Consider the following 24,293-nt stretch of genomic DNA (forward strand, 5'->3'; position numbering starts at 1 on the left):
TGTATCTGGAGATTTATACTTGTTAAAAACTATATTTCTTCTTTGTATTTTTGAAATTTAAAATTTATCTGTATTCGATATTTGCACTTTAAGCCTCAAAACAATGTTCATCAACTTGGTGTGTAAAATTTAATTCCAAGTAAGAGGGAAAAAAGACTTTGGAATATAAGAAGGGAAGTGATATATAACATAGAACATAGAACAATAATGTCATTGTATCTATCATTTTCCAAAATCTTAACAAATGATAATATATAATATGGCTAATACATAAATGCCACCAATTAATGGAAGTAATTAGAAATGGGGTCCAAATCAACATTATATTTCACATGGCTTTGTTTGTTAGAGAAATTCTCACATCACCATCTACTCAATTTCTTGGTTGTTGATTAGTGAGTTGGTTGACTAATAAGTGTACTTAGTAATAAAAAAATATACATTTTAAAATAAAATAAAATAATTAGTAGTCATTTATTTAGAGCCTCAAATGACAGGCTGTGAGTAGGTCAAATATATTAATTATCGATATGTCACATATCTCATATATACCCCAGTATACTGACTCTCCTCCTAACATAATACGAAATAGTAATAATGTATCAAATGTTTTGGATTTGAGCCTGAATAAGGAGTTGTTTTTATCGGGAACCACTATATTCCTAATATGTAATTTCTCGATAATAATTCGAATTTAATTGAATCTTAATATAGATATCCATCAAAGAATGAAATATAAAAGATATATATATATATATATATATATATATATATGTAACGACCTGTTCCAGTTGTAGAAAAGGCAACGGGGGAAAATTTGGGGCCGGAACTTTTTCGTAGTATTTGAACTTTCCCAATCTTGTCCAGATTTGGACGAAATCGGAGTCTTTGAGGTGTAGGGAAATCTGGTAAAATCGGGTAAAGTATTTGTGATTTTGATTACATAAGTGGTTAGATAACTCGTTAAGGAATCCGTATGACTTTACAAAATTGAATTTAGGTGAGTAGAACTCCCGAAATCGATCTTGGCGTAAAGGGTATTTTCTGAGCGTCATTGGTTAGAGGTGTGTTGTGAAATGGGAAATTTGAAAATCTTTAATTAACTTTCTGTCTCGAGAATGCTGCCTTGGTGCTGGGTTTTGCCGCTGTGGCGGTGTGGTGGCCATTGTGGCGGACTCGACACGAATTAAAGTCGTTAATAAACCCTTAAACTACCTCATTATGCACTTTTTGACTTTTTGAGCTAAGGAACGACCCCCAGGCGACTCTTACTCATTTTTCACCATTCTTGAGGCTAAAGGTAAGTTTTTCACTCCCCGAATCCGTTTTTCAATTCGTAGAACATAATAGAATTGATGAATGTTGATGGGGGAAGGTTTTGTTATAGATTCTATGGTGGAAACAACCCTAATTTGGATAATTGGGATGATGGGTTTGATCTAGGGTTCATAGAATTGTTAGTAATTCGGGTAATTAGTAATTGTTTATTGATTCCCGTTTATTATGATTGTTTGTAAACCAAGAGCAAGCAGAACGAATTCGTAAAGGGAAGGATCAAGTTTCTTAGGTTTCAAGCTTGTTTCGAGGTAGGTGATGATTGTGATTCTATGATTGTGTGATGTATGTTTGTTCTTGCTTCATTATGATACTTGTACATGTATGAATGTTGCAATGTTGATCACACTCGTTGTAAATGAGATAGATGAATGATGATTGCCATGGAATCATGACTTTAATGTATAATCTTGATGATATACTTGTGATTGTGATTGTGATTGTGCTTGTGGTGTGTTGAATGGATCGGTTGCCACATTCCGGTATAACTATGGGATCGGTTGCCACGTTTTGGCATAAATATGAGATTGGTTGCCACGTTCCGGCATAACTATTGGATCGGGTACCACGTTTCAGTATGCTAACTGTTTGGGTTTGGGTTCCATGAAAGGACCAATAACTTGTCATAATTGTGTATCTTGAAGAACGTGAAGTTGTTCATTGTTTGTAAAAGTTGATAATATTGTATATGTTGATATATATGCATGTGATTATACTGTTGTCTAGACTTGCTTATGTTGCACTAGTGGGATAGCCGTGTGATCCTACTATTACATTGTGGTTGTGTACTGATACTGTACTTGCTTTTATTTTTGTTGAGTACAGGGTATCTTCAAGTGACTATTGCCAGACTTCGCTTAGAAGATCAGTGATCGTCGCTCTGAACTCAAGGGTGAGCCAATTCTTCTGGGCTGCCATGGAATTCTCTTTCGTCTATGTCCACCATTTCAGGACTTAGACATTTGTTTTAGTTAGTTCATTAGTATGGGGTTGTATCCCTTCTTGTTTAGACTTGGTTCATTGTTAGAATGTTTTGGTATATTGACTTTCAGGTTCTAGGTTATTCTTCCGCATTGGTTTAGTTATTGTTAGACTTTTGTTGGAGTTTATGGGAACTCCATATTTATTTCCTTAAGTGTTTGACTTAATTGCCTTAGTTTTTGGTTTAGTTGCTTGTTTTGGGTTGTAGTAGTCGTTCTTCTACTGGAGGGTTAGTGTGGGTGTCAATCACGATGATCTGGGTCGTGACAATATATCTCGCTATATGTGAATCAAAACTTTGAACAATGTTTACTTTACTTCTAGAAGTTATTTTAGTTACTGTTCAATTACTAATTTAAATACTCAAATTACCCCGATTATACTATAAAGAGTGTGGTGAAATAAATAGGATTCGTGCATATATTAAGTAGAAATTTTGAGTTTGAATCTTAAAATTTTAGAATTTTGTTGGATTTTTTATTTTTTTATTTTTCGAAAATGAACCTGATGGGGTGGAGTGGGGGGTGGGGGGATTTAATGTGGTCTGGCTAGGTATATATATTATAGATAATATCATAATAGCTTATGCTATACCAAAAAAAAAATTAAAAATGAGGTACGCAGCAAAATAAAGTAGAGATATTCTATCCTTTTCATTTTATTTGAACGTGTTATTGTATGAAAAGTTAAATAATATTTTTTAAGTTAAATAATAATTGTTTAACAAAAGAAAATTCTACTTTTTTTAAAAAATATTCTGAATCATTAATTATGTTAACTTGTAGTATTACCCTCGTTCGCTCTATGTAAATGTGTTACTGTTTAGAGAGTCTAAACCTTCTCCTTTTTACTAACACTTTTTTCCAACTTCTTTACAAATATTTGAATCATTAGCTTTCTCTTTCTTTTTCTTTTTGGTAAATACTCATTAGTTTTCTTGACTTGTAATACTTTTTGTATAATTTTCAAAAATGTAATTTTTAATTAAGAAATTATATTCAAATTTAAAGTTAAAATTTAGTTATTTCACCTTATATTCCGATCCATGTAATTGCAACGTGAGAAAGACTTGACTTCGAAATTAATTTCCTCCTCTATATATATTCAATAAGTATTGAAAGTTCTTATTATCCCAGTATCACAAGGTTGAATTTTGGATGTCATGTTGGGTGGCAAAAAAAACAATTCAACATTTTGTAGTCCTTCAATATTTCTATTATGGGCTGGACAATTATCTACCATAAGCAAAACTCGTCTACCATGCATTTTGTGGTCAAACCAACGAATATATTCATCAAAAAGCACACTTGTCATCCATGCTCTTTTGTTTGCACGGTAGTGACAATTCAATAAATATGATACATAAATTAATAAGATACAACGATTTTGATGTATTCGTTGTACTTTATATATAATATTTTTTTATGTGAAATCAATAAATATGATACATAAATTAGTAAGATACAATGATTTGATATAATCAAAATTAACCTTCATTAAATCTCAAACCATTCTTTAAATTAATAATTATTAATTTATCGATTAAATAATATCTCTATAAAATAATAAAATTACATGGTCTCACCTATATTAATTTATGGAGGCTTTATTGTATATAACAATTATTCTCGGAGATCAATAAACCCTTATGATCATATTTAATAATGTTATTTTTTTTGTGAAGAACTTTTAATGTGTCTTGTTCAAGTTGTTATAAAAACTATTTTGACATTACCCTATTTCTAAGAAAATTGCAAATCCTAATATTGACTAGAATTGTAGTCTCTGTCTAAGGCCAAAGTATAGAATATATAATATAATAAGAATATTAAAAAGGGAAGTAGTTGGTATGAAAAAGGGAATAAAGAATGTAAATAAATACAAAATGTATTGTATGGATGCCACTTGGAGGACATATATAATAGCTTTAAGGCAAAGCTAAGTTGGGAATAAATTAAAAAGTATATTTTGTCTAGTGATTCTGTTGGTATATTGAATCATTGATTTTTAACTTTACTGGTTCAATATTCGTATTGAAATATAAGGTCTATTTTTTCAGATAGTATTTGAACTCTAGGCTTCTGGTTAAGACAGGCATTGGCAAATTGAATTATCGGTTCGTTGAAGATAGATCTTGAAACGATATTCGTAAGGAAATGTAGGGTCTATTTTAATTTTTCGAGGTAGTATCTGAACTCAAAACCTCTGATTAAGATATTAGTTATTGGCACAGTTGAAAATAGATGCTGACACGACATTTATATGAAAATGTAGGGTTTATTTTTCGAAGTAATAGCTTAACTCAAAACCTCTGATTAAAACAGTAGTTGTAGGCATGTTGTATCATTGATTCGTTGAAGATAGATACTCACACAATATTTGTATTGAAATCTAAGGTTTATTTTCTGAGATAATATCTAAATTCGAGGCCTCTAATTAAAACAGTAGTTGCTGACATATTGAATCATTGACTCGTTGAAGATAGATAACGTATTACATAATAGCTTTCTTGATACACATCACTAATTTTTACTTTTAAAATTCCCAAATAAGATTGTGTGGAGTATAGCAATAATGTCTACACATCATATCACTCCTTCCCAAAAAAAATCTCAAACCCCCAAAATTATTTTCTTTATTATTAATGCCAAAGTACCATATTACTTTTTTCTGACAATTTTTATTTTAAACAGAGCTTCATTTGAATTATACAAAATTACAAATGTGACAATGATGATTGTTCATGGTCGTTGTGGTGGTGATTATACGTTGGAGGAACTGTGATTATATTTTAATTAAACCGATTAAGTAGCAATGATTAGTTGCCTGTTGCCTCACATTATTCTTTAAGTAAATAATATCAAAATTACAAATTGGAGATCAGGTTCAGAACGAAATCATAAAAATTTGAAATCCAATTGGTCAAAAGTATACCGGTAAGATATACGCAGGTCTTACCGCTACATAAGGTCAAAAATATCTACATCACCAGAAACATCAGAGGTTTTTTTCAAATCTTAGAAGGAAAAAAAGAACAAAGAATATAGATATTACATTAATCCTATCGTACAAGTAAAATACAAACTGTACAATACAGCTGAAATTCTATATTGGAAACTACTGACCACAACAATACTAGCGAAAAACAAAACTAAATAAAAACAATGCAACTTTCAGTGCAGGCAATGAGGGGAGGGGTGAAAAAAAGAAGATTAATAAATGATAAAAGGAAAAAAAGAAGAGGAAAAAATATAATAATAAAAATACACATTTTAGGTGCAGCAGGCAAAAATGCACATGATAGATATGTCTCACAATGAAGGTTCCCATTCTTTGATAGATAAATGCCCTTTAGCTTCTTCCCAGCATCTAGTTACACTTCCTTTTGGCAGCAGCACAGTGGATCCGATGCTCGGTGATGAATGCCATAACCCTTGGAGATGCCTTGAGCATGAAACATTCTACAGCAAGCAGCTACGAAAATATTGTGAATCGGAATGCTCAATTCGATCACATTATAACTGAATTTTCTTTATCCAAAAGGGTTTCCTCCAGAAGAAGAGAAGGTGTTCTGGGTAGGGGGTGCAGAATATAATGCACCCGACTGCTGATTCGAGTTTAGACCTCCAAAAGCAACCCCATCAAAGCCAAAACTTGCAACTCCCGGTGGTCTGCAAATTGAAAAGCACTCCTTCAGTATTACCCCTCGAATATATAGATTCTTCAAACAATGAAAGTAAGCCATCTTGAGAAGGAAAAGTTGAATGGAAACAAGTTGTACACAATAAAAAGGCAGAATGTTTCAGTCTATACTTCTAGATTTAATCTCATATGTGTTAACACTTCATTTGTTATGTCCTGCATAGGGAATAGGGTGCTGGAGAGACGGTAAGAGAAAGCTAAAACGATATTGTTTGGTGCAAGATTAAAAATGGAATAGTAATTAACCAAAGTACCTCTGTTGCATGCTACCAGCGACTTGATGCCCCAAGTATGAGCCTAAAAATTAAGAAATCATCAGCATCCGAAAAAATGGACCAGAGATCTAATGAAGGGTAACTGATGCTACCTGCTGGATTTGCTGATGCATAAGATGGTGCTTGCTGAGGCATTGCCGGAGGATAAGAAGTTGGGGCACCGAGGTTGGGTGTATGCAGCAATCCAGTTGGAGCTGCCATGTTTGGTAGTGCACCTTGTAATGATGACATTGATGGAAACTGAAAAATGAAAATCTAAATGAGATCAAGGGAGGTTAATGTTAATTAGCATATTTCCCACTAAAAAAAGCTTTGTTTCCTTCTCTTCAGGGTCAAGCACAAAGGTTTTGTGGTTGTTACAGCAACTAGTTATTCGCCAACTTATCACATAAATTATATTATTGAGAAATAATAGGAGTACAGGTAAAAACTTCTCAATTAAATATGATCAAGTTCACTGCAGATAAAAGCATTTTCAGATTTCCATCTAAAGATGAAGCTCAAGTGCATATGATAATCAACTAATATCAGCATAAATTATCAATATCCCCCTCTATATCATATTTTAATGTTTGCATCCTTTTCTTACAATTCAACACAAGTTGAAATGTCTTCAGCATCAATCAGCTCATCAGTACAGTCCAAAAGGGTATAAAACCAAACATATCTCTGCTCCTATCTTCTCATTTGCTACAAGGAAAAATCTTAGGTACATCCTTTCTTCTTCATTTTTTGCGTGGGTACGTAGGAGGACGGGGGGAGAGGGGGGGCTTGATTCTCTTTTAATATGAATGCCTTGTGCATCATAAGTGGTGACGAAACAAATCATTCAAAGTAAGGTGAAATTATTTTCACATACCGTTGGAGCTTGTGAAGTTGGTTCATTTATGACATCAAAAGGGTTTGTTGATTTTGATGCTTGTGGAAAAGCATTTGTAGCCTGAAAACCAGTCCATGAGCAAGGTGCAAGCGAGTTAAGCATGATGTGACAATAAAATAGCAGAGTCAAGCATAAACACTTTGGGTCAGCACAGATACCATTGACATGTTGTACTGCATCGCGAATCCATAGCCTTGCTGTGGACCAGCATGCCAGCCTGGAAAAGCTCCAGGAATTGAAGAATAATTTACAGCAAACAAATCCTGCAAAGAAATGTACATTCTCAGACTACAGGATTTTTTTAAATGTATCCATCTACTAAAGAGAGAGAACTTCTTAACCTAGACAAATGTTCATACTTTAGGCTATACAAATCTTCTAAATATATCATGAGTACTAAATTTAAAAACATGATAAAACCATAGAAAAGAACTCACCGCAGGCAGTTCTTTTCTTCCAATGGATTTGATTTCAACAGAAGAAGCTTGAGATGCAACTGCAGAAGTGGCTTCCTGAAGGACAGGGTTTACAGCTTGAGGAACTTGTGCAGTTGCTGAACTAGAAAAACCAAGTGTGCTTGGGGCAACTGAAGAATTCCATTGCTGAAAGAGGAAAGATCGTGATTCACAATGATCAGTACTGAAATACAAGGATACAGCGAGTTGGCATCAAGGACAATGCAGCGCTAAAAAGCTACCTGGTTGCCAGAATGTCCACCAGCAGCTGGAGTAGAAAGCTGTGATATAGCCTGTTGGCCAGTCCCAGGAAACAAGGAAGTCTGCTGAGGTTGCATATTAGACCAGTGTCCACCATGAGTATTTGCAAAGGCATTACCACCACTAACTGGCAGTATTGATGTCGGTCCAGTGGGTGCAGCCGGAGCACCACCAAGAGGAAATGCTGCTGAGTTGTCCATAGTTGCAGCTCCAGGAGCAAAACTACTGAAGGGAGTGAATGGAGCTGCACTACCACCAGGACTTCCTGAAGGAGCAGTTGCAGTTGCTGGAGCTGTCAACTCTGAGAATACAGTCTCCAGTAGATTGGTATTTGAAGGAGCTGGAGATGCTTTAACCTCTGCAAATGAATCAAAGTTCGCCCAGTTGTCAGCAGCAGATTTCGTTGGTTGAGCAACGGGCATGACCGTAACAGATTGTTGTATTTGTGGTGCGGGTGCAGAAGCTGGGGGTTCAGGAACATCATCAAAATCAATTAATGAGGTTTCGGTCTTAAGTTCGACAGGGTTCCCGTTGGAGGACGCCAAACTACTGGAAGATGCAGTCCTCTGCACCATACACATAAAATTATTTAGCACCTTATTAATTGGCAGGCAATGGGAAAGCCATAAAAGAAAAGAGTATACTGGTAAGCTATGTTGATCGGACTCTCCAAAAATGATGCTGCACCCATGTCTGATCCTTAAAAAATGCACTACTTTTGAAGGGTCCGACACACACCCGTTGACATTTTTGAAGAGTCCGAGCAACATAGCTGGTAAGTAATGTGGAGCATATTTTGCACCTTTTGGTTAGGTGAGCAGTAAGGAGACATTACAGGTAAAGCCCATGCAGTTTGAAAATGCTACGAGTTGTGTGAAATCTAGATGTACATATTTCCTATTTGTTAAATAAAAGGTTTTGAGAACAATCGAGAAAGAGAATGTTGAATATGAATATTCACGTGGAAGACACTAGATGCTGCCTATGTCAAGCATCAGTGATGGAGATAAGCAAGCACTTGTTTGTAGACTGTGATTATACTGCAAGGGTGAGAGTTGAACTTCTACAGTGGTCCAACATCTCATTGCCTGCAAGAGAATTGAAAACTATATTGGAGATGATTAAAATGAAGCACTGGAAGAAGTTTAAGAAGGAAGTGGTGGCTGCTCTATGGGGAGCTATGGTGTATCACATCTGAAAAGCAAGGAACTGGAAGCAATTCAAAGGTGTATAGATACTGCATACCGACACAGTGGGGAAAATTACACGAGAAATAGTAGAGAGAATAGACATGTATAAAAATACAAAAAAGAGCAAATAGATGTAGAAGTTTTTGGCAAATTTTATGTAGTTTAACTGTTGGTCTTTCTGAGGCCATTCCTCATTACATCCTTACTAGAGAGAGGGTGATGAGGTTGGGTGCTCCTAGTTTGTATGTGGATGTTTTTGTTAATGGCAATATTCACATTGGTTGCCAAAAAAACATTCGAGAAAGAGCTTTTTATGAAATATTGATGACATCATTCACCAGATATTTTACTTGGGTAAGTCGTTTCCAAAAGATGTGTAGCTATATCAAAAACCAAAGGATTGTACCATCATCCAAAAAAGGAACAGATATCATAGGACGTCTTATGAGAACAAACCGGGATCATAATGGGTGTGTTACTAGATAATGTAACAAAGCTTAAAATCATCATCCAAAAGAATCAAATACCATATGCTGTTGTATAGGATATAATCCACACCTGGGTTCTCATGGAACTATCAGCAGCAGACCTACCACCATTGGTTTTCGGAGGTTCAATAACTCGAAGAGGAGATACACTCTCTCCAAGAATCTCTCTAACAGGCCGAACCATAGGGGGACTAGATGTGTCAAAGTCGCTTTGACGGTCAGGTGACATGCTTTCAAACTTGGATCCTCCATCAGAAGTTCGACCATTCCCAAATCTATCCTCCCGTCGCCAGTCATTGATTACTTCAGCACGAGCAGGACTTCTTTGATCATATCCAGGACTTCTTCCACCACTACTTCTCCCACCAGGACTAGGTCTGTCGCTATATCGGCGCTCATATACTTCCTCATTTGGTGGGCTTCGAGAGCCACCCCGGTAGGTATCTGTCTTCCTGTTCTCGTTCAAGTTCTCGGCTTCAGCCTGCAGATATCAAATATTATATGTATTAAAAGGAACATGTTCAACTAGTGGACATCAAAGGTTTTAGAACAGAAAATGTGCTCAAGTGAGGACATCATGGATATTCTTCTCCTGTAAGAAACATCATGAGCTATTCTGAAAGTTCAAATTGAGGATGAGCGGGATAGAATATGCACCATCTTTCCCCTTGGTGGCTTCTCAATGCTCCTTTCACCGGAGTATCTTCTATCCACATACACATGCTTAATAAAATCACGAAGCCTCTCTACATTACTGAACACAAAGACTATTAGAACTCATTTGGGGTCAATAATAAGTATCAAATACATACATTTTATTAAGATCACAAACCTGCCATCTGGGAGAGAATTACGCTGTGGGTCCCAGTCCTTCAAATATATCTCCTTTGCACTCTGTGAAAATGACCCCCCACCCCCAAATAAAAAACCGCAAAGGCAAAAGGATAAAGGAGTCAGGCAACCAGTGATGAAAGGAATATGAACATGACATTAGAAGTAGGTGTGCCACTTGTAGCAAAAGGAGCATGCATACCGCATTTCCTCCTCCTTGAAGGGCACTAACTTCTTGTGAGGTAAATTTAGCCATGGATACTGATTTCACTCTATGGGTGAACTCCCGACTGCCAGTATTTTCAAATGTAGAACAATAAGCAAGGAACTAGAAGTTAAAAGGAGTTTCTAATGCTAGGAAACATTTTAAGCATCACAGAGGAATGATGGTTGCAGCATTTTATGAATAACAGCACTTACTGTAAACCACTGCATGTTGTGCAAACAAATGTCCAGAAATTAGTGCAAACATATTGTGGCCCCTGTTAGACAGAGAAGTATGAGATATATTACTATACATGTGTTATTTCAATAGATAAGAACGACACTTGATAATATTTAAAGAAACCTGCTATGCAACTAATTCAGACAAATAAGAGAGGCACGAAAGCGAAGAAAAAGAATCCAAGAAACGACACAGGAGCCTCTACGGTATATACATTAATGAGTCACTAAATTTACGGACAAGTTATACAAGAATTTTGATAGAAAGATTGTAATATGGTGAATTATAACCAATGGATTGTTAGGTTACTGTATTTACTATTGGTTGTTTAGTTCATCCTAATAATATCTAGATACACGGTGCATCATTTAAAACACTTTGGCTTAAATTGGATAAACATTTGTTTTAAATCACTTAATCTAATATTGGTTTTGTTAACATATATGAATAAAATTTTGCTCTATTAAACTTAAAAATAAAATTGAGCTACATCAATTATGATTACAACTTTTATTTTTTCAAGGACAAGATATTTTCAAGATGAAATTTAAAAAGATATAGAAAAATGTTATATACAACAACATACTCAGCGAAATCCCACTAAGTGGGGTCTCAAAGGGTAGAGTGCTTGCAGACCTTACCACCACCTCATGGAGATAGACTGGTTGTTTCAACATACAAAATGTTATATAAATAAATAAATTTCACAATCATCTATTGAACATGAAAATTTTATCATAGAACTTTCTTTCTAATTTTAAAATTATTAAATGTGAGCCTGATACTTTAAAGGGCAATTTAAACATCTACACGTTCTAATACATGTATTGGTAATAGTTGTATCGTTACACCACAATGATTTCAATATATAATAATGTTCCAATTGCAGCATAACTAATGCAAGGATTATTACTATTGCAATTAAAATTGGCACTAAATCTGCATAACTAAAGAATTTACTACAGGAATTATTTCCAATAATACATCTAATCAAACGAAATGAAAGGGAATGAGACAGTCTTTATCTACAGTGACACTGGATATATCTGGGTTTTCATCTAAATATATATATGTAAGTCGAACAAAGACGAGAAAATTGAAACCCAAATCAATGTGACAATTCTCTCATAGTCAGGAAAGACATTCTTTCAGTTTAAGAGAAGCATGCTGGAAAAAGAGCTCGTATACTCAATATTTTCAAATGAAAATCATGTCTATTTATAAGCCTAACGATATATCATAAGCAGTAGAAGAAACATTGTCATCATTATAGATAAAGGTCAATGAACTAATGAAGTGGAATATGGAAAAGTGCATAAACAAACCATTAATAGGTCATTTGGTTCACATGCTAATTATGTGGAACTAGAATAGAAGGATTATTTATGCAGTAAATAACAATAAAAAGACTGTTATATGATGAAAATAACATAGAGATTTGTATGTAAAAAGTAATATTACAAGGAATGTTATTCATAGATTACCTACTTTAAGGAAATTTTAAATACTTTAATCTTCATATTGCTAATAAACATAATTTTTTATTCGGTTATTTCATATTCTCTCCCCGCATAAAATAATGCATAGATTCTCGTACAACTTAATGTGGATATTATTTAGTACAGCCAACCGAACACTAGTGACCAGGATAATTTTTTCTAATTCCTCAAACCAAAAATTGCATATTCGTATCCTACGTATGTTGAATATTACACTGGGATAATTTCTATTAATCCCTCAATCTAATGATCCCTTAGACTCTTGATTCTTGAAGTATCATATTGTCAAAAACGCGCCAGGATAAGAAGAGAGTAAGGAAAGGAGTTGAAGTTAGTTTAAAGCAGTGAAAACACTGTAGATGTGTGTGTTTTCTGTCAAACGGGAAATATAGGATGCACATGCTATCTTACTACCATGGTTGAAGCTACTCTTCTTTTTAAGTTAAGAAAATCTCTTTATGCAGATTATTTCCATTGAAATGCATAGCATTCCTCAAAATTCATTTTGAAATATATCCTATAAAATCTCATAAATGCTTCTCATCTATATTTATATTAGACAAGGATATTTTCTAAGAAAAGCAAATCTTGAAGAGTAAATACTAAGCTCTTCCTCTTAATACATTCCTTCCACATACAGAGCATCTTCTTATTAACTGCACTTCTGAATTTCAGAAGATGCTCAACTTTTTCAAAGAAAGTTAGCATACTTTTTTGTAATAAAGATTAAATGAATAAAGCAAATTAAACTTAATATAACAAGACTTGGAATACTTGTGGCATTTGGAATCAAATGTAGCTTTTTCTTGGAGAATGGAATCAAATGTAGCTTTACAAGTGAAGGTCGTCTCTAGAGTAAAGAAATGGTAAGCAAGTGGTGAGGTAGCCAATTTTACAGCCTAAGTGATGATTAGATTTAGAATTTCACCCAATTAGCATATCATGGTATCTGTTTGTGCTTACACCATGTCACATCCAAACCTAGAGAGAAATGCAGTCACTTTACACACACAAACATATTAAACAGAAGCCCACATTGGACATGCATTTCCCCATCCCTCCACTCCTAGTTAAGACAGTTCATCATAAAAAACTTGGCCTTACTTTTCTTGTCATTCTAATGTGTAAAAGCCATGCTAATCTTCTATTATCCTTTCAAGCTTATTGGAAATTATTAAATAGAGCAGAAACGAACAGGACCAAACCGAAGGTCATGCACAATTCACAGTTCAAATACAAGAACAAATTCAGCAGCTAAAGAGGTAATATTAAGACCAAACAGAAAGTGACCAAATAGAAAAATGGTCAAAATGCTAAACTAAGAAATAGAGCCGAACGAAACAGATATAGAGCATTCCTATAACCATTGCCAACTAGTTTTGGATCGAGACGTAGTTAACAGATTGATTAAGCATAACAAACTACTCCTATGTCCCTTTCTATGTGATATTTGAAGAGCCAAAGAATTTTATTTTACCATGATGTGTTCCTACATTTTCAATATTTCGAATCTTTTTTTTTTTTATCAAGTAAGCTGTGTCGAATCATTAACTATAGTGACTTACTAAATTCAATATTCAACTTCCAAAGATGTAAATTTTGTTTCCAAAAAACTTAGAAGAATCTACATTCAACTTCGCATCAAAGTTAGGTACTTTGACATTCCCCCCACCTAAAATGGGATATAGAGAGTATTAAATAGAGCAGAACAGAACCAACATAGAGGATTCATATAACCGACAGGATAGATCAAACTTACCAAACTATTACAGTTTATACATCGTCGATTGTCGGGAAGCTTAAGCAGATTCCGTATGGTTCTTTCATTCTTCTCATCCTCCCTTCGGTTCGCCATCTCTTCACAAAAAACCAGCAATCAAAGCCCTATCTCCTCAACTTACTGCCAAAAATCACACGAAAAATATTCATCAATTCCAGTAAAATAAATTGAGTCACATAACCAGCAATCAAGCCCCTATTTTCTCAACTTACTGCCAAAAAAACATCAATTCCAGTAAAACGATCAATTAAAGTCACATAGACCAGCAATCAAAGCCCAAATTTCTCAACTTACTGCCAAAAATCACATAAATGTTCGTCATTTCCAGTAAAACGATCAAAGGAAGTCACATAAACTAGCAATCAAACCACCATCTCCTCAACTTACTTTCATTAAATCACACAAAAACTCATCAATTCCAGTAAAACGATCAATTAAAGTCACATAGACCAGCAATCAAAGCCCTACTTCTCAACTTACTGCCAACAAGCACACAAAAACTCATCATTTCCAGTAAAATGATCAATTAAAGTCGCACAAACCACCAATCAAAGCCCAACTTCTCAATTTACTGCCAACAATCACATAAAAACTCGTCGTTTCCAGTAAAACGATACATTAAAGTTGCACAACCCAGCAATCAAAGCCTAAATTTCTCAACTTACTGTCAAAAATCACATATAAAATCGTCATTTCCAGTAAAACGATCAATTAAACTCACACAAACCAACAATCAAACCCCTATCTCCTCAACTAACTTCCAAAAATCACATAAAAACTCATCAATTCCAGCAAAAACGATCAATTAAAGTCGCATCAACCAGCAATCAAAACCCAAATTTCTCAACTAACTGCCAAAAATCACATTAAATTTGGTCATTTCCAGTAAAACGATCAATTAAAGTCACATAAACCTGCAATCAAAGCCTAAATTTCTCAACTTACTGCCAACAATCACACAAAAACTCTTCATTTCCAGTAAAATGACCAATTAAAGTCGCATAAACCAGCAATCAAACCCCATCTCCTCAACTTACTTCCAAAAATCACACAAAAAATTATCAATTCCAGTTAAACGAACAATTAAAGTCTCATAAACCAGCAATAAACCCCTATCTCCTCAACTTACTTCCAAAAATCACACAAAAACTCATCACTTCCAGTAAAACGATCAATTAACTCATTTCCAAAAAAAAAAAAACACATAAACCAGCAATCAAATCCCTATTTTCTCAACTAACTGCCAAAAACCACACAACAAATCAACAAATACAGTTAAAACGATCAATCAACTCACACAATCATCAAACAAACATCAGATCTGGTAAATTCAGAGTCATCAAATCCAAGTAACAAAACGAAATCCAAACAAATATAGGCTAAAATAAGCAAAAACGTCGAAGTAAGTACCTTGATCGATGAAAATGGAGGAAACAACAGCTTTCGTACAGCTCAGAATGCTTCCTCTTTTGGAAGAAAAAATTGTAGAGAGAGAAAATATAGGGTGCTCCGCGGATACAAGGGAAAAACTGTGTGTCTTCTTCTGCTAAAGGAAAACTGAATTACTTTGACGGGTGGTGGACTTGGAATGTTGTTATGGGGACAGGTCGTACATGGCGGCTATGAAATTATACAAATACCCCTCAAAATTCCCACCACAAGAAAAAAAATATTGATCCAAAATTTAAAAATAATATATATCTAGTTTTTTTCCAAATTTATTTTATATAATAAAATGAATAATCCTTATCGGAGAATCTTAGTAGCTCTGTGTATGAGTCGGTTCAGTTTGATTTTGAAGCTTATTGATTAAATTTATTGGTTATCAGACCAACTAAATTGTTATCGCTTTAAAAAAATCATTGAAGATAACTTAGAAACAAGGTGACAAACCAGATGAACCATGCACTTAAGTTGACAGATTGCATCTTGTTAAAAAACAAACGCTAGCATATAACTTTTTTTTATTTATTAGGATTATCGATTTTGATTTGATTTTGAACGGTTATAATTCACTTGATTGGTTGGTTGAATATTTACTTTATTGGTGAGGATTTGATTTTTTAAATTATTTCTCCTTTTTCTTATCTTCCAAAGGAAAAAAGGTGATTTAACAAATGACTAGTCGTTTGTGATTATTTGTGGTTTGTGTTTTTGTATGATTTTTCGATGAATTTTATTGGTTTCCATTGCTTTCTTGATATTAATTGTTGTTGAAAGTGAATAAATAGATTGAATATATGTTGAAAAGATTATATAGTAAAAGTTTAAAGATATAAATAAGGGAAACGAGTTTTCAAAAAACTTTCTCATCAATAGTTTTCTAATAATATATTTAGTATAATTTCACAAATGAGATTTTGAGAAGAATAGAGTAAGTAAATCTTATCTAACTTATAAAGATAAAGAAATTAAAATATTTATTTTTAGTAATATGGACAATTAATACATAACGGAGAAAGTAAACGTTAAATTATGACATGAATACGTATTTATTTGTCTCTTTCAACTATGAAGTTAATGTTTTCATAAGAGTAATAGTAACATTAATTAGGTGGAGTTTTCATATTAAAGTGTATTAAAACCTTTCAATGTAATAAGTGAACTTATTACTTTCTCAGTTTCATATTAGTTGATCATTACACTAAATAAATCTCATATTAGTTAATAGTTGATCACCTAAATCAAGAAAGCACTAATTATTTTTTTCCTATATTACGCTTGCAATTAATTTTTTTTTAAAGTGTTAACATTTATTTGCAATGTTCTCAAGAAGTTTTTTAGGGGGTCAATTAATAAAACATCTTCTTATTTATGATTTCTTAAATATCGTACAAAATAAAAAGTGATTAACTAATATGGAACAGAGTAAATATCATTTAAATGAAATCACTCTGATCATGAATAGTTGGTGTTTAAATATCCTAATTTCTTTATCTTTATAAATTAGTCAGCAAACTTATCATCATTTAAATGAAAATCACCCCAATGAATAGTTTGTGTTTAAATACTAACTAGAGCAACAACAAAGACAATAATAATACTATCAAACATAGACTTTTTGGCTACCAACATAGTCGGTGGACGTGATCATATGGTTGGATCCCTCGATCTTTAATCAGGGGTTTTAAGTTTTGAATTATTGAGAATAAAAAAATATTGAGAATGTCGTGTACAAAAAAGAGTCACAGAATCTTGAATTTGCTATGCTAGTTTTTTTCTTTTAGGGATGATATCATTTTTTGATCATTTAGTTATTGATATATTTTAATTTTGATCTTTATTTTATTTAATAACTAAGTATATTTAACCAACAAAAATATGTCTCTTTGGTCATTTTATGTAGGCAATATATTATTATATTTAAAAACTATTTTTAAAAGCCCCTTAAATATTGAGAAAAAAGTACAAACTTAATATTATACATTAATTATTAAATAGTGTAAACTATAGCTAGCAAACAAAAGGATTAAAGCACACCACTTCATTTATTCAAAAATTCAACATGTCTAACCAAACTATCATTACTCATAAGTCATAAGGGTCAAAATAAAATTTTATAAAATTTGAGTAACTAAAAATAATATTATTCCTTTCCTTTACGTGCTTATGGATGAATTTTAAAGGGGACCTTTGATTATTAATTTTTAATTTTATAAATGATCATGCTTGGCATGGGTCCCATAACGGCGGAAAGATATGGACATTGATAATTTAATTTTGACTAATAGAATAATGATTCATTAATACAAGGAGAATAATCAATTAGAGATTTCATCATTCTTAATTAAAAATATTGATAAAAATATATTATTGGAAATATTGTTACCAAAAACAAGTCATGCAGTATGTTTATTTAAAGTAAATTAATGCTTAATATAAATATCATACATCAAATGAAAAATACGTGAAAATAAGAAAAAACTTCTCTACATCAATTTTATTATTAATTGTTTTTTTTTTCAAAGTTATAATTAGCCACCATCACAGAGACAGCTATCTATATTTGTTTAATATTGATTTTTGAACAAATCTAAAAATTATAATGATTTGGTTTGTGGCACATGGACCAACTAATCAATGTTTAAAAATAGTAAGTGATATTAGGAGTAATATTTATTTAGTTAAAAATAGTAAATTGCCTTTTTAAAATGAACCTCACTTTACTTTTTATATTTTATGTTTTGTACTCACATGCAATTGCTCTCATTTGATGTCTCATTTTCATGGGGATTTATCATCATTGTGTAAGTGGTAAATATAATATGTTTTATATAAATAGTAAGTGGTAGTAATAGTTTTTTTTTTAGTTAAAATTAGTAAATTGTCTTTTTAAATTGAGTCTCACTTTACTTTATATAATTTTTTATGTTTAAACTTCACATGCAATTGCTCTCATTTGATGTCTCATTTCATGAGGATTGATCATTATAGTGTAAAGCTACCAAGATTTTGTATATTATAGTAATCAAATATTTTTTTCTACAATGGATAAAATGTGTTTATCCATTTTAGATAACTAAATGAATGTGATTTTTTTGAATTTGAAAGTGATCACTTTATAAGTTTTCATATCAAAATTTAGTTCGATTCTTTATATTAATTAGTTGCGGGTGAAAAACCAAAAATCTTGTCCTCATTTAGTGTGATAGTGGCAATAGCAACTCGAGAATGTTTTAGGCCAATTTTAGATTTCCGACATGGTACCTTTATCCTTTTCAATTTTCTTAATAAATTTTTTAATTTCATCACTATACGAAAATCTCGAATAAATAATATACTCAGTATGGTACATAAGTGAGTCTAAGAAGAGCAGTGTGTACGCATGACTAACCCCTATCTTAGGAGATAAAGATGTATTTTCAATAGACCTTTTACTTATGAAAATAACATAAGTAAAATACACAAGACATGACAAAACATACTGAAAAAAGGACCAATAACTACAACAAAATAGTACAATAAACGAATTACAAGGGACAATATATAGTAACAAAAGTCGAAGAAATAAGAACCTTAAAAACTTAATCTTACAACTATTATGGAAGAATAAGGTGTGAAAGTCACAAAATGTTAGTGTTAATTCAAGTTCCATAAAAGTTGCTTCTTTCAAGTCTAAGAACTAAAAAAAAAAAAAAACTTTATGATATAGCACTCTAGCTTGGTTAGATTTCACCTGCAAAATTAAAGTTTTGGCCACACCTTTTTGTACCATTGAAGTAATAGTCAAATCTTTCTATGCATATTTCTCTTTTTAGTTAGTAAAATATGACCACAACTTTAGTTGCACTTGGAAAGAGTATGGCCAAATGGAAAAAAAACTCATCACACCAACATGAAATAAGCTTTAATTCCACTAGTGCCACCTATATATAGAATATATATATAGAGATAGTTTAACTTTTATAGAGTCTACATATTATGACAATAATAATAATAGGCATAATACATAAATATGATCCTTAACTTGACTTTAATGGACAACTATGCCCTCCAACTTTGAGTGTGCACAAGTAATCACTTAAACTTGTGTAAAATTAAACAAGTAGACACACATGTCCTACGTGGCATAATACACAAAGGATACCACGTAGGACACAAAATTGTCATGTAGGGTGCCACGTAGGGCGAAAATGTGTATATTTGTCCAATTTTATACATGTTTAAGTGTCTACTTGTGCACACCCAAAGTTAAAGGTTATAGTTGTCAGCTAACACCAAGTTAAGGGTGATGTTTATGTATTACGTCATAATAATATCAACAACATTATTTGTATTTGTAGTTAATCTAAGTTATTTGGGTCGATGTTTATGTACTATAACTAACATCATCTTATATATTGATGTAGCATGTGTATATGTAAGCACATTTCACCGAAAGGATGTTACTTGTTATGATAAGTTAAAATACATAGATAATTGAAAAGCATGACCATTCCATCACACTTTTACCAAACGAAAATTGACACTATTTTCATTTGTCACGCTAATTAACAATTCAAACCATTTTCTTTATATAGTATATTATTTTTCTTTCTTTTCATCTTTGTTTCTTCACCACATCTCATTCGAAGATTTCTCAACTCTTTTAGCCTTTAAATTTTGAGCCGATATGTCGAATTTCTCAATTCATAGTCTAAAAATACCCCTTGTTTGCGGAGTCATGAAAATTATACCCAATCACTTAAATCTCAATGCATCAATTCATCTACTACTCATCTTGTCATCTAAGTTTACACCACAATTCTCTCAGTTCGATTCCAAATTTCGATTATTAGCTTATCTCAAACATGTTTTCTTCTCTCACAACAAGTTTTCTACTGAATTTCCCCGGGAATTTACTGTTTGAAGTGTCTCTGGTGACTTAATTTGTCATTTAATGATTTTTCTCAACAATATTTTGATGACGGAGTTGAATCAATTGCCACATTTGATGACTCATTGACAAAGATGAATTGTTGTATGTTACAATGTATAAATATTATATAACAATGTATATGAATATATATACATCTTTCATACATAGTTATTCATCATATATACATGGTTATACATTATTTATACAATATCAATACATTGCATATACATAAAACTATTTTATTTTATTTTTGTCGACAATACATTTACGTAAGAAGCCCTATAATATATTAGAAACGTATTTAAGTTAGGCCCACTTCAGACAATGCAGGGTAGTCACTGGGCCCAACAAAATGTTGAATCTGTAAATGATGAGGCCCACAATGAGTTAAGGTACAAGAACTATGGGCCCAACCTTCTTGGGCTGTCCGTGTACCAAAAAGCCGATAAAATCGGAAAACAATAGGAAAATAGCCACTTTTCATGTACTTGTTGAGCATGATTTAGACACTGTTTAAAAAGTAACCAAAAGTAGCTATTTTATGTTAATTGGACACAAGTAGGGGCGTACATAACCGGGTTGATTCGAATTTTTCAAATATCAAATCAAATTATTTATGTAAAAATTTTAAATTTTTATATACCAAACCATTGTGTCAAATTTTTAAATTTTAAAATCAAACCAAATTAATAAACCTCGATTTTTTTCAGGTTTTTGGATTTTTCCGGTAAAGTATGCATAGAAACATATAATTAACTTGTGCTCCAAATATTTCTCTAGTCCAACCAAAATACAACTATCTAAGGTGTTTCTTAAGAATATAACACAAAATATGAGATGAGTGTGATGACACTAAAATATTGAATAAAAATAATAATGAAATCATCATATAAAATAAATATTGCAAAGTCATAATGAAAATGATCATAATTTAAAAGTACAAAATCATGCTAAAATAAGTCTAATAAGTATTAGTTACATGATTAAACATTAAAGAAAAATTAAAATTAAATTATGTATTTTAAATGTCTAAACCAATGTAAAACAAAAGAACAAATATTCAACATTATTGTCATTCTTAGTGTTGAATTAATTTATTTTGTTACCATAGTATTGATTTGATTTCGAATTGAGTTTTATTAGAGTTACTAATATCTATGGACTATAACCATTATAGGACCATTCAAAATTCTAAGTCTCAAAAAACTTAAAAAATATGTTAAAAGATAAAAATTATGAAATATTTAGAAATTACATCAAAGTAAATACTTTTATGTATAAAATAAATTTTAAAAATTATATATATACTGTCAGGTTGGTTTGGTTTCGGGTCGACTTTTTTTAGTTAAAACTAAACCAACCCAAGTATAATTGAATTTTTTTCCAATACCAAACCAAGTCAAACCAAACCGTTAGTCGGGGATTTTTTTGGTTTGATTCGATTTTGTACACCCTTAGACACAAGTACTCTTAAACTAAACTCAAAATTCTAGGCTTCTTCTTGATTGCATCTTCCATGACTCAAACCCAAAATGACATTTACTTTGAACCATTTACTTAACGAGAAAAGGATCAAATATGTCCTTAAACTATATAAAATTAAGTAACTATGTCTGTTATTAAATCGAAAAAATGAAATACATGAGATTCTTGTAGATTTATTTTCCCTACTGGGGAGGAGACCAAACTATTAAATTGGTTGATTGGCTCAGTGGATGTATCACCAATATTTAAAGGTAAGTTCTATAAAATGGTTATATCAACTACATGTTGTATGAGATTGAGTGTGTCAGTTAAGAACTCACACATTTAAAAGATGAAAGTAGTAAAAATGAGAATATGCTTAGATGAATGTGCGATCACACTAGGAGAAATAAGATTAGAGATAAAGATATGCAAATGGCAAGGTGAGAGTGACTTTTGTGATGAACAAGATTAGGGAAGCAAGATTAAGATAGTTCAGACATGTGAAGAGGAGGAGCGCAAATACCCTATTGAGGAGGTGTGACTTGTGAGATGTTGATAGTGATAGGTTTAAGGAGAGATAGAGTTAGACCAAACTATAAAAACTGGGGAGAGATGATTAGACAAGACATAGTACATCATCATCTCATAATCAATGCATGACTCTAAGTATATGGCAAGAAGGTCGAGAATTACGGTAGAAAACTAATATGTAGTTGAGCAATTTCTTTTTTTCTTGTAGGAGAGCATGATTCTAGCTTGAAGTATCCTATTTGCTCCTTCTCATTTTCAATATTGTCATTATTATTATTATTCTATTATCTTTGATTCTATCACTACTGTTATGTGTGTGCTTTGGTTATCTTACTAGTTCCTGCTGTCAATATTTCTCTTTTCTTAGTATTTTCATTACAACTTCTTGCAATTTATATTTTTAAAACCTATTTTAAAATATATATTTTTTTGAGTGAAAATCTATCGAAAATAACATCTCTAGCATATAAAATAAGGATAAAATCTAAGTATAACTTACTCTCTTCAAATCCCACTTATACAACCGAATATATTGCTATTGTTATGTAGTAGTGAGTGCAATACAACTGGTGGTAGTCAACAAATCTAGTGAAACTATATATTTAACTCCCATTTAATATAAGAGCTAAACCCTTCTAGCTTCCAAAAGGACACTTGCTTTTTTCTAGATGCTTATAATACCCCCTTTTTTCACAAAAATAAAAAACTAAAAAAAACAAAAAAAACTTCCAAAATTTCCAACTTTTCTATGATGAAAGACACGTGAATAACATGAATATTTTCTTGAATAAATTTGTCTTCTTATTCAAAGAACTCATTATCACATGGACCAAATTAGCTGTGAAAATTAGACCCCACTCAACTGAGATGAAAAATACCTAACTTTTAAAGAACCAATAATAGAGCTCATATATGGCCCCCCCTTAAACAATTTAATGTCATCTACCCTTATTTCTATAGTATAAAGTATAATATACTATAATAATTTTGTACATGTAGACAAAGTTTTTGAACTAATTGTAGACCCCCAAGACCGTAGTATGTCTCTATAATATGTTTATCTTATCCACCAAATATTCCTCTTTGCCTCCCTTAACTAATCATAAAAAAAATCAATTATAGTACTATTTGTTAAATATTTTGTATACGGTGTATATTAATTTTCTATGTATCGTATTAATTTTATCGAATGTTTTCTAAGGGACATGGCCTTTCTTAAATATATAGTTAAAGGTATGATACTATCGCCTAGCATCATTAGTGCTATCAAGTTTAATATGTATGATCATACATTTAATTAGATTTACCTTTTTATATTACAATTATCAAAAGGATTGGAGTATTCAACCTAAAACTTTAACACAACAAATACAGTAGCTTATAAAATTTGGATTCATGCCGAAAAGTCTCACATTTAAGGTAAAACGTTCTTGTACATTGTATGACATTGATTTCTAAATTAAGAGACTAGAAACTAAGTATGGTGGCTGATCAATCGTGGCCGTTAGACCAGAGAGTGATTAACAGCTAGCCTCCACGGCCTTCGGGTTGTGGTGCCGTCGATGATCGTTTTCAACTCATATCATGGTGTTGAGATGGTCTAATGGTTGTCTAACAAATTCTTCAATGTTTGTCCCTTCGGGGACATTTAATAAAATCAAAACAATACAAAGAAGATTAGAATGACCCCTGCTCAAGAATAACACGTACAAATCGAGAAATGATCCAAAAATTAATAAATTGTTATGTCTGCTTTTGGACGGCTTAATTATTCCTTTTAGCATTAGAGAAAATAAATAAATAAATAAATATATA

The 24,293-nt window shown here is 32.2% G+C and overlaps 1 protein-coding gene and 1 non-coding gene across 2 annotated transcripts; one reads left to right on the forward strand and one right to left on the reverse strand.

Annotated features, from left to right (window-relative positions):
- Window positions 1–5,349: 5,349 nt before the first annotated feature.
- Window positions 5,350–15,690, reverse strand: LOC125861865 (probable ADP-ribosylation factor GTPase-activating protein AGD14). Its single transcript, XM_049541769.1, has 14 exons — window positions 15,533–15,690; window positions 14,102–14,242; window positions 10,819–10,880; window positions 10,601–10,688; window positions 10,400–10,461; window positions 10,225–10,321; window positions 9,638–10,048; window positions 7,871–8,455; window positions 7,611–7,775; window positions 7,332–7,436; window positions 7,153–7,233; window positions 6,386–6,533; window positions 6,273–6,315; window positions 5,350–5,987 (listed from the first exon to the last, which is right to left on the reverse strand). Exons 2-14 carry the CDS (start codon window positions 14,195–14,197, stop codon window positions 5,849–5,851), a joined length of 2,082 nt encoding a protein of 693 aa, XP_049397726.1. The 5' UTR covers window positions 14,198–14,242; window positions 15,533–15,690; the 3' UTR covers window positions 5,350–5,848.
- An 8,420-nt stretch (window positions 15,691–24,110) lies between these two features.
- LOC125863503 (U6 spliceosomal RNA) lies at window positions 24,111–24,213 on the forward strand. Its single transcript, XR_007446166.1, has one exon. It is a non-coding gene; the product is annotated as a U6 spliceosomal RNA (small nuclear RNA).
- The last annotated feature ends 80 nt before the right edge of the window (window positions 24,214–24,293 follow it).

This window comes from Solanum stenotomum, chromosome 4 (assembly GCF_019186545.1).
Source record: "Solanum stenotomum isolate F172 chromosome 4, ASM1918654v1, whole genome shotgun sequence".
In the NCBI taxonomy this organism is placed as follows: Eukaryota; Viridiplantae; Streptophyta; class Magnoliopsida; order Solanales; family Solanaceae; genus Solanum; species Solanum stenotomum.

Coding starts and splice junctions, on each gene's coding strand:
- LOC125861865 (XM_049541769.1), bottom strand. CDS start 14,197: ATGGCGAACCGAAGGGAGGATGAGAAGAATGAAAGAACCATACGGAAT. Junction 7,437..7,610: donor GAAGAAAAGAACTGCCTGCG/GTGAGTTCTTTT, acceptor ATTTCTTTGCAG/GATTTGTTTGCTGTAAATTA. Junction 7,234..7,331: donor TGCAGTACAACATGTCAATG/GTATCTGTGCTG, acceptor ACTGGTTTTCAG/GCTACAAATGCTTTTCCACA.